General features: G+C 36.6%; 1 protein-coding gene across 1 annotated transcript; it reads left to right on the forward strand.

The window, feature by feature from the left end:
* The first annotated feature begins 1,332 nt into the window (after window positions 1-1,332).
* Window positions 1,333-10,103, forward strand: LOC113226502. Its single transcript, XM_026459136.1, has 3 exons — window positions 1,333-1,423; window positions 7,267-7,489; window positions 9,011-10,103. Exons 1-3 carry the CDS (start codon window positions 1,361-1,363, stop codon window positions 9,112-9,114), a joined length of 390 nt encoding a protein of 129 aa, XP_026314921.1. The 5' UTR covers window positions 1,333-1,360; the 3' UTR covers window positions 9,115-10,103.
* The last annotated feature ends 527 nt before the right edge of the window (window positions 10,104-10,630 follow it).

The following is a 10,630-nucleotide window of genomic DNA, read 5'->3' on the forward strand; positions in this document are numbered from 1 at the left end:
GCCAACGGAGGGGCGAGTCGGTTGTCCTCCGACCCGCCCCCCAGACGAGTGAGGCCGTGCAATGCAGGCTCCGGAGTCCCTGTCCAGAGCCCGCTGGCCTCACTAGGGGATCAGGCGAGCAGCGAACTGCCTTCGCCTTCTCCCCGTACGTCTGCGATCCATGTCGCTACCTAGTTTAACAAATACGTTCAGTGCGGTTGCCGATGGTCGAAGGAATGGTTACGGGAACCGTGGCACTGAGATGCCTTGCCGCACGAAGTCGCATCGCAGCAATTCGCGGTTTTGTGTTTCGACCCTTAGTACGGGAAAAAATTGGATTAGAGCTGAGGTAGTATGGACTCGTAAGGAGTGGGTGATGTCACTGTGTGGGTTGGGGATTTCAAACGTTTCCTAAGGGTTGTGAATATTTTAACATGCAGGTTTCAACACGATGTTTTCCATTTCCTTAGTAAGAGGTACAATACCTAATGCTACTAAACATGACAAATGTACCGACATAAGCTAGAAGTTATTCATAGGTGGTTATAGAGATTCAAACCATCGACATTTCAATTGTGAAGCAGCATCCCATTAGGTAACCAGCGCTATTAGGTGCTAGCTGTTTGTTACGTATATCTTCTTTTTTGTCTGAGTGTTGGTTTGATTTTAATATCCGTTGTATCTGTTTTTCTTTCTTGATTGTTTTGTGTGTTTGTGGTAAGATAATATAAAATAATTTGGCTTCCTAACGCTTCTAAAATTGGATATCTGTTTATTTTGAATTTTAGGGAAAACAATGGAAAGAAGCTTTGAAAATGCTTTTTTTATTGATAGGTACTATATTATGTGCTTTTTTATTTTATTATAAAGCAATTAATAGCAGTAACAGTAACAATTAGTAGCAGTAGAGCTCCTCGTGAAAGATTTCATCCTGGGTAGTACTGCCTTACCTATTTCCGCCGCCAAGCAGTAATGTCAGTTTTACTGTGTTCCTGTTTTGAAGGGTAAGGGTGCTCGTAAAATTACAGGAACATGGGACTTGTCAATGTACATCTCAGGGTGGCGGGCGCAGTGGTAGTGCCCCTCAGATCTTTGCGATTTAAAGCCCTGCAACTGTTATGGACAGGCGTGTAGCTTACCATCAGGCCCCACAAAAAACATTAAAAAAAATAGTCAATAAGTATTTTTTTAAATTTCTAAATATTGCCTAAATTAAGGATATATAATTAATTACTCTTTTATAACGTAGCACGTAAAAATTTTTACTGTAATTAATACATGGTCCCATATACACATAAAATTCGCTTTGGCATATAATATAATAAATAAAATGAATTATGCTGTATTGTCATTTTTCATTCGCAAAAGGCCATTCCTAAAAATGATTCGTGTACATCTTTCCGTGGTCCCGTTAATATTATTGGGTGTTTTTGGCAGCTCTAATGTAAGTTTTTTTTTATTGCTAGGCACATGGCTCTGCTACATAAACTGTTACTTTTCATTGCAATGTAATTTAAATACACCACATTGTTTAACTCCTGACGGAAAAAGATGAGTTTAAGTTTGAAACATTTTCTGTGTATTTGTGTTTCTGTCTGTTAGCCCGGAATGCCGGAATACACGTGGCTAGGTTTTCAAGCTAGGACAGCAAGCTAGTGCAAATGCCAGTAAGCTAGTAACTCTGGCTTCGTGTATACAGAACTAGCTTCATTTCTCGGCTAGTAAGCGTCTCAAGCGAGGATAGTTTAATAGGATGGGGTTCTATTATTTGCTATACAGCTTTCCCCACCACTGATTTTACTATCTTGGCTTGTGTACTCGTGTGGCCGTCGAAGCTAGTATCTAGAGATGTAAGATTTTTTGCTTAGATTGGATGTTTTGGATCGTAATGGATGATATGCCTCTGAATCGATCCACAGATCGGATCGTATGCTCTCGAATCGATCTCATAAAAATCGTTCCAAAATTAATTTCGATTAATGAAAATAATTTTGACAGCCTATTTGGTTTCAGTCGGTTACGACTTTCATGATACTAGCCAGTGAGAAACAACGTTCAGATGGTACAGAAGAAGCGAAAATCGCCAAATATTGTAGACTCACTGTACTTAGATGTTGCCAAACTGCTTTTCTTGCAGGCCAATATAAAATAACGGTTCGCCTTAACGTTGAATCGATTTACTTAAAAATCGCATTGAAATCGTAGATTGCATACACCTGAATCGATCTTCATAAAAATCGAGTCATAATTTGCATCCCTCGAGTATGTAACCAGAAATAGAGCCGAAATAGCATTTAATTTGTTTGAAAACTATTCTGCCAAATCATTGCGGTGACAACTGCGCTCTGATTGGCCAGTCCGAATTCGACACAATTGACGGGTGTCGTCAATTCGAATCGACCAGTTTAACTTAATTTTTAAGCTTTGCTATAATGGACGAAAATTGAAAAATTACATGTTTAATATTTAGTTACCAATGACCTATGTTAATTACCGATGAAATGTGATTCCGTTTGTTTTGTAATAAGATGTTTTGCTGTTTTCCCACACCACCGAATGGAACAGCCCCCCCATAGTTAGATATATTATCTTTATTGGAATAAATACAGAATACTTTTGAAATATACGGAGCCGTGCCGATCGACTGACCTGTGTCAGCAAATTATTAATAATCGGCATAGAAGCAATAGTATTTGTTTTACGAAAGCTCCTCATTATTATGCACATCAGTCACTGCAATGATACTGGCTTAAAACTTACTGGCATCATGTAAACTATTCTAGCATGTACCCGTCAGGATCGAGTAACTAGCTTGCTATTTTATTTGTATTAGCTGCTATTTTAGCTAGATATGCTAGCCTCATGTAGGTATTCCAGCATAAGAAATGCACACAGTACAGTGTACTCTAAAAAGTCACCTTCTCTGTAACTATCGAGTTCTTAGGTTTTCGCGATTGTTGCACAAAGGAAATGAAACTATTTTTCCGAATATAAATCTCGTATATTGGTTTTTTCAAACAAACCACCCCGGTTTGGGCACTTTTGCAGGTCCCATGGTCACGTTTAATTGAGATGGTAAAGTCATCAACCATTATGTCTAATATTAATGCAAACAATCATAATTTTCAATACAGTTGCATGATTTATTTATTAAATACCTTATTATTAAAAATTCTTAATAATAAGGTAGGTATATTCTTTACAAATTATTTTATTGTAACAATATGAAGTTTTATTAAATTAAATTTATTTTATTTATTGATGGCAAGTAGAATAAATTAAAACATATTAATTAGTACTGCAGTCTTATGTCTGTTTGGGATTTTCCTTATTGAAACTAGCGACAGTAGAGCTCCTTGTGAAAGAGTTCATCCTGGGAAGTACTGTCCTTATTACCTTACCTATTTCTGCCGCCAAGCAGTAATGTTAACATTACTGAGTTCCGGTTTTGAAGGGTGAGGGTGCCGGTGAAATTACAGGCACACGGGACTTATCAACTTATGTCTCAGGGTGACGGGTGCAGTGGCGGTGCCTCTCAGATCTTTACGATTCACAGTTCTGAGTGGCACTACAACTGTTATGGACAGGCATGTAGCTTACCATCAAGCGCACGACTTGTTCGTCCCGTCGCTTGATATTATAAAAAAATTGATATTCCAACAAGAACACTGATTTGAAATACGTTGAAAAACAAAATAGTTACAGGCATTTACAAATCAGAAGATAAAGAAACGGCCATACTTGTTTTTGACGTCATTTTCAATAACAACACACGAGAAATTACAAGTATAGTTCACGAAATGTAATTCGGGCCGATGAATCGAATAACCAGTACGATATAACTAATATTTTAATAAGGATATATTATAAATAAAAAAAAGATGCTTTTTAATTTTCTTTCGCTGCATCCTGGATAGACCTAAACTTCTGTAACTTAACAACTCGCTTTTGAGACTATTGTAATGGGCAAACACGATAGTTTTACTGTAGTAGTTGAGGAGCTGGGTAGTCTGCAGACTGGTACCAGTAGAGCTCCTTGTGAAAGAGCTCGCCCGTGGACTACGAATATACTACTGTAACCTTTCCTATGTCTGCAGCAGTAATGTGAGCATGACTGTGTGGCGGTTATTTTATTTATTTATTTATTCAGTTCACCAACACTACATACATAATAATAATAATTTATTTATTTGTGAAAGAAAACACAGGTTATATAGAAGCTGACATGTACAAAACAAGTACAGTTTCTCTGTGTCCGGCAAACCGGTAGGCATACAAATATTGAAGGTATATATACATTCACTCACATGCACTTCGACAGACTAAACCACGTGTAACATGTTTCGTTTTTCAATTATATTACATGGAGGTGCACACATGGATTTAATAAGTCGATCAGAATTTAAACGCGTTGATGGAAGGGGTAATTTTAATTGTAATTAGATGTCAAAATAATATCGTGATATGAATAACGTCGATATCTTCCAATGTCAAAAATTAGACAATGAATTTAGGGACTTATTATTTAAAAATTCGGACACTGTATAGTACATTTTATATATAGTTAACTGCCTCGGTGGCCGAACGGTTACCATGCCGGACTGCCGTGCAGAGGTCCCAGGTTCGATTCCCGGGTCGGGAGAAATATTTGTATGGCCTACATTTATTTCTCTCGTGAGTTTGGGTGTAATTTGTGGTTGTCTACGTGTGTGTCCATGGCACCCGCGACACAGGGTTTCCCTAGTGCGGGGCTATGTTGAGTGTGTACGTTATTATTATTATTATTATTTTATTAGTCAATAATTATTTTTTTAGATATCATTCAATTAAGTAACATTAACTATAATATTCAATTAGATATTTAACATTACGAAACAAAGAACTTAATGCTATAGCAGTTATAGGTGAAGACAACATGCGATGTAGGTAATAAAAACGTTAACATTTATTATTTATTTGTCATTATCATCATTTATTATTACAATTAGAATCCATCAATTATATTGAATTAAAAAGAATGTAAATAGTAATTAAGGCATAAAAAATATACATATATATGTCGAAGTGATATCACGAAACAAATTACAAACAGCGCATTTAATTTATAAACCTCGTTTTGACAGTTATTTATTTGAAATGGAACGTGTCTGAACGTAACATTAACTGAACGGAAATGGAACGCAACGCCTAATGTTGCAATATTGTCGCCCCTGGCAACTGGCATGACAGGAGTGGTGATAGTGTTCAACAAGTTAGCCAACTGTGTAGAGATTAGGCAAGTGGGGAAAAACCTTGATTATTTGAAATAGTCTTGATGTGCATCCTGATTAAAGTTGTATCACTCGCGATATATTTCCGCAGAGAAGTGTATAGAAGTTTAGTTATGTATATAGAAGTTTAGCACACGCAATAAACTGATTGGTGTTCCAAGATGCGTGGAAAGACGACATGAGTCTGGATTCCACACCATTAAGATTCAAAGTGTATTCCATAGCATTTAAGTTTATTTGAAAAGAGCAGTTCTTGCTCGTTCTTCTCAAGGAAGTCAGCATGGTGAATGAGCAGTAGCTTAAAAAATGACGATGGAATAAATGATTATTTGAATTTGACATTGAGTAACATTTTCATTTGTAAACCGCCGCAAAATGGAAGATGGTCTCTCTGTAATTGAAGTCTACATCACCCTCCGTCATATATATTTAAGATGTTTTAAGATGTCAGGGACTTGATAGCATGTCTAAACTTAGGCAAACTGTCGGCAAAGATGTCAACAGTGTTGATATACTTACTGTTATGTAGACACGCCAGTCTTGCCAGAGGCGCAAAGTAGCCCAAATTTTATTGGGAGCTCGGGGTACGGAACAGGTTCAAACATTTCGAGGACCTTGGCAACCTACGCGGTATGTTAAAGCTTAGTTCGTTCAGTAATTCAGGCGTGTCTAGGGTTCCATTAGCAAGCTTAAACAAGAACAGATTGTCGAGTGTCTGCCTGCGATGCGATAATGATTCTAACTTGAAGTGCTTAGGTCGTCGTAGTTTTTTTCCGGTTTTGAAGAGTAAGGGTGCTGGTGAAATGACAGGCACACGGGGCTTGTCAAATTATGTCTCAGGGAAAAGGGCGCAGTTTCAGTGCTGTTCAGCGCTTGCCACCAGGCACAATACTTATTCGTCCCTTTATTATAAGGATATAGTGGAGTACATCAGGCTTAAAGTCAAATACACCCTTAGGGTCGAGCAGCGGGAGCTCCGCCACAATATGAATTTTGTTTCGTTTGTGGTGAGAGTGGCGACCGAACACCGTCAACCTGATGGTGATCGTCATTAAGGAGGAGTTACACCAGTTAAGATTGTGCCACATATCACTGACAAGTGCAATTCTTGTAGATTTGTTATTTAGATCTTTATTTCAGTAAAGAAATTACACTTGAAATTCTCATACTGATTAAACTCTACTGCTCATTGAGGCAGTTCCCCTGAGAAGAATGAGCAAGAAACTCTTTGTAAATATACATTTGTATGCATTTATCGTTACAATATTTAACTTAAACATTTTAGATCGAGAATACCTGAAAGAGTCAAACGGGTCACTACCACAGATTTTTGTCATCCAAGTACGCAGAAGTTGTATAACAATCATTAGTATAAAGTTTTTGTTTCACAATTTGTCAAAATTTGAATATTAATTGGAATCTTATTATAGCAGCGTATATTTTGCCGCTTAAATTAATTATACTAAATTATATATACATCAGTCTTTAAGTTACTTATGTATTATATGGGTCATAGTTGCCTGATGTAAATGAAAACATTGAAAAATATAAAAAAGGACCGCTTCGCCTGAAACGTAGGCTTGTTTGTAAAATTATAGATTCGTTCAAATAGTTTCATTTCCAATGTGTAGCAATTGCAAAAGTCTAAGAACTCGATATAATTTTCTCAACAAAAGCTATTTAATCATTTATTTACTTTAAAATGTTTATTATTCTACTTGCAATAACTATCGGATTAAAAAAAAAACAAGTTGCCGATTTGATTTGGAAATAATCAATAAAAACAAAGAAAAACAAAATGGCGACACTAATAGATATTGGTCGAATTGTTTAAAAAAAAAGATGAGGGATGATGGGAAAACGGGCGAAACGTTATTTTCCTGAAAAGATGTATGTTTTTACGGGTGTTAAGTGATTACATACCGGATTACAATTAATATGTGTTACAGGTCTATTATTTCATTATAAAATTATATGCTTATGTCTATAATTTTAAATCAAACATTTCCAATTACAGAGTCACATGTATTACGCAGTACAAGATCAATTACGTACTGGAGACCCATTATTTCAACAAATGAGCGTATTGGCGTTGGAGAAGTACGGTTCACATGAGCCTTTGAAAGTTGTAAGCGTGAAAAATGTGTACGACGATCATAACCAAGGAAGGAAATACCATTTGATTTTTACTGCGGGATCGCCGGCTTGTCTTGGCGCCTGTATTCCTAAATTGGAGTGCGGTATGATTCTAATTTTAGTATTAACTCTAGTTTGTTATTATTTTTCCAATCCATTTCCACTCCACGAATTATGGCCTCTCCACATTCGCGCGCGATTCACGCGCGGAGCCGCAAACTATCCGCGAAGCATGAGTGAGGACACCATTCGCATATTCGTTCACGGCTCGTTTCCGATTATAGTTGGTATTTGGTCCCGCGACAAATGGGTTCGCCAAGCGTGAATTTGTTATGTGCCGCGGACGGTTGTGTTTGTACTTGTATTGTTAACTATTTGAACGTGCTTAAAATGGCCGTTTTTTGGACAAATGAAATAAAACTGTCATTTTCAGACGGTTTTAATAACTTTTCTTCTTCATAAAAGCATAATTATCAATCGCCAAAGCGTAAAGTAGTCCCGCAGCAGCAACGTTAACTTTGGCGTTCATCTTCGTCAAGCGCGCGAACTATGCTGTAAAGCAGGCGTGAACCTCTGCGACTGTGAAACTGGAAGTTCCTGCCGCGATTCGCGCCGTTATTTAGCATCTGAATCGTGTAGAAAGGCCTTTACGGCAAGAATGCTGTTTTCATTATTTAATATAATATGATGTTGTGTATATAATTTTTAATGTATTATATGAAAGCATTATTTTATTATAAATATACTAGAGCGTATTAACTCTAAATTTATATTCATGTACTATTTATCTTATTTTAATGTTCTTTTTTCTCTCATTTTTGGTAATGTTTTTGTTTTATAAGGGTCAGGATTATTTTATTTAATTTCATTGAACTTCGTTCATCCTTATCAGTAATCATTTTAGTGGACAATTGGCCTATCCAAAAAGTGTTAAACGTATGTAAAGGTTAGAATTGTATTAAGTATGGCTGTTGCTATCTCAAATAAAATAAAATAAATAAAAAATAAAATTATTATTGATATAAAGATGGCACAAACACAAAGAAATTTTATTTAATGAAATTCGTAATATTTGCTGGCTCGATCCGTGTGTGTCATCGACCACGTCGGGTCGGGCTGAAAATCAGGGTTGCACTCACTGCAAACTGATTACTTACAATAGTATTTACTATGATACTTACTAGATATTTTTTAAATTAAATTTTATATGTAATTATGGCCTTTCTGTAATTGTGTTTTGTTTATGTGTGTGAAAAATAAATGGTTTAAGAGTCGATACTACCTACCTCAATTCGAATTCAAATTTTTCCCGTTCAAACGCGATACAAACGCGATGCACGTTTTAAATTAATTAATTAATTTAATGTATTTATTAATTTCACTTTTCAAATTACAATTAAGAAAACAAAACATTGTGCATAAACTTATACAGATTTTCCGTACATAATGATTCAACATAAGCGACTGTATCGATGCAATCGCGCGTTTGGATCGATGACTGCATCGAGCGCGTTTGCATCGATGCAATTACCTATAAATCCCAAGTTTAGCGATGCAATCGCGCGTTTGCATCGCTGCTGAAAATCGCCGTGTATAACCATTCTAAATGTTTTTTATGCCAACAGCTGCCCACATTATGAAATCTGAAAACGGTGCAATAGCAGTCCAGGAGGTGGTCTGCAACGATATACCACCAGGTCAGGCCGAACAAGAGCACGCGCTTAATTGAAACGACAGTAAAATTTTATTAACGTGTTGTGCCTGCCAGCTGGTGATTCGAAACCTTGATTTATTTTTAAATCTGGTTTATCACAAGGTTTTCTTAAACGTCAAAATTCTGTAGGTTTCTTAAAACGTCAAAAAATCCCGAAAATACTTGATTTGTTATTCGCGAGATATGTAATCTTACTTGTACCAACCGCGTATCTTTTGCCTAGCTAAAAGGTCTCATTAGCAGTTTTTTTGCTCTTAATAATTTGCAAAACTTTATTATAAACGTGAAGAATGGGCGTCTTTTGCTGAGGGGTAGCAATGATATAGTATTTATAAAAGTATTTGAATACGTATAATACATTTCTTGAAGTTTGACGCTAGGAGAAATGCTTGTCATATTGACTTCTATCAGAAGGTGTTCGAAAGGAAAAAGAAAATTAATTGAACATTTAATTAAATTCTGAACATTATTTCTAAATCGAGAAAATGTCGTAGCTTCCGTAACAATTTACAAATACTAGTTAGAAGTTTTGTTCTGCAGTCTTTTGTCCTTTCTATGAGCGATGCCATACAGGCGGTGCCGGTGCCTTGCGTCGTCGCAGCGTTATGATTTCAACGCACCAAATGCCACATGAGTAATGCGGTTTCGCGACGTAATGCACGCACCGCAGCATCCCTCCCCGCTTCATCTCCTGGTCCCTTGTCCGATGCTCACGCGTTCCATCGCCGCGCGCCGTTTCAACGCAACACGTGGCATGTAATTCTGATTTATATGTAGTACAACGCAACGACACTGTTCAGGCGTCGCAACAACAACAACAAGGTGATGCAATTCATCGTCTGGCATCGCTATAAAATCGGAAATTGTTCTCCCTTGGACAGTTTACAAATACTGTCTTGCACAGCCACTTATGTAAACTAATGCAGAAGTCCGGTTCGGCAGTGTCATTACCTTGTCTTGTAGTTATCATTTTTGAAACCTTTAATTATTTATATGAACTTATTTCGATATCATCACCAGCTAAAACGTCGCACACGAATAAAGACCTAACGACATTTTAATTGAAGACTTGGCTTCCCTAACGTATGGGTTGGATTTATTCCTTATTTTTTTTACGGGCATTGTTGAAGACTTTTGTGTGAGTTAAATAAATATTTAATCGCATTATTTGTTTCATTTAATTCAACTGCATATCAAAAGCAAGATTTAAAAATGGTTTCTAACTTTCTAACGTTCATTGTAAAATGTACCTTAAATGATACCTACAACTTGCTAAAGTTATTGGAAAAGTGATGTAGAGTAAATTCTTATTTTTTATTTAAGAGCATTGCTTTTAACGGCGTTAGCTGCCTTCAAGCCTCTCTCGCACCTTGGGAATGAAATTAACCTAAATAAATAATATACAAAATGCGTAAATAAAATAAGGTTTCGTTATGGTTATAAATACAGATATCGAATACTTACACAGAAAGTTTTCTTCAACCCGATGGTACTTGAACCCATAACCACGCTGTACCGTAGCGCTGCTCTA

Source organism: Hyposmocoma kahamanoa, unplaced genomic scaffold (assembly GCF_003589595.1).
Source record: "Hyposmocoma kahamanoa isolate Upper Pololo Valley unplaced genomic scaffold, ASM358959v1 192, whole genome shotgun sequence".
Classification (NCBI taxonomy): domain Eukaryota; kingdom Metazoa; phylum Arthropoda; class Insecta; order Lepidoptera; family Cosmopterigidae; genus Hyposmocoma; species Hyposmocoma kahamanoa.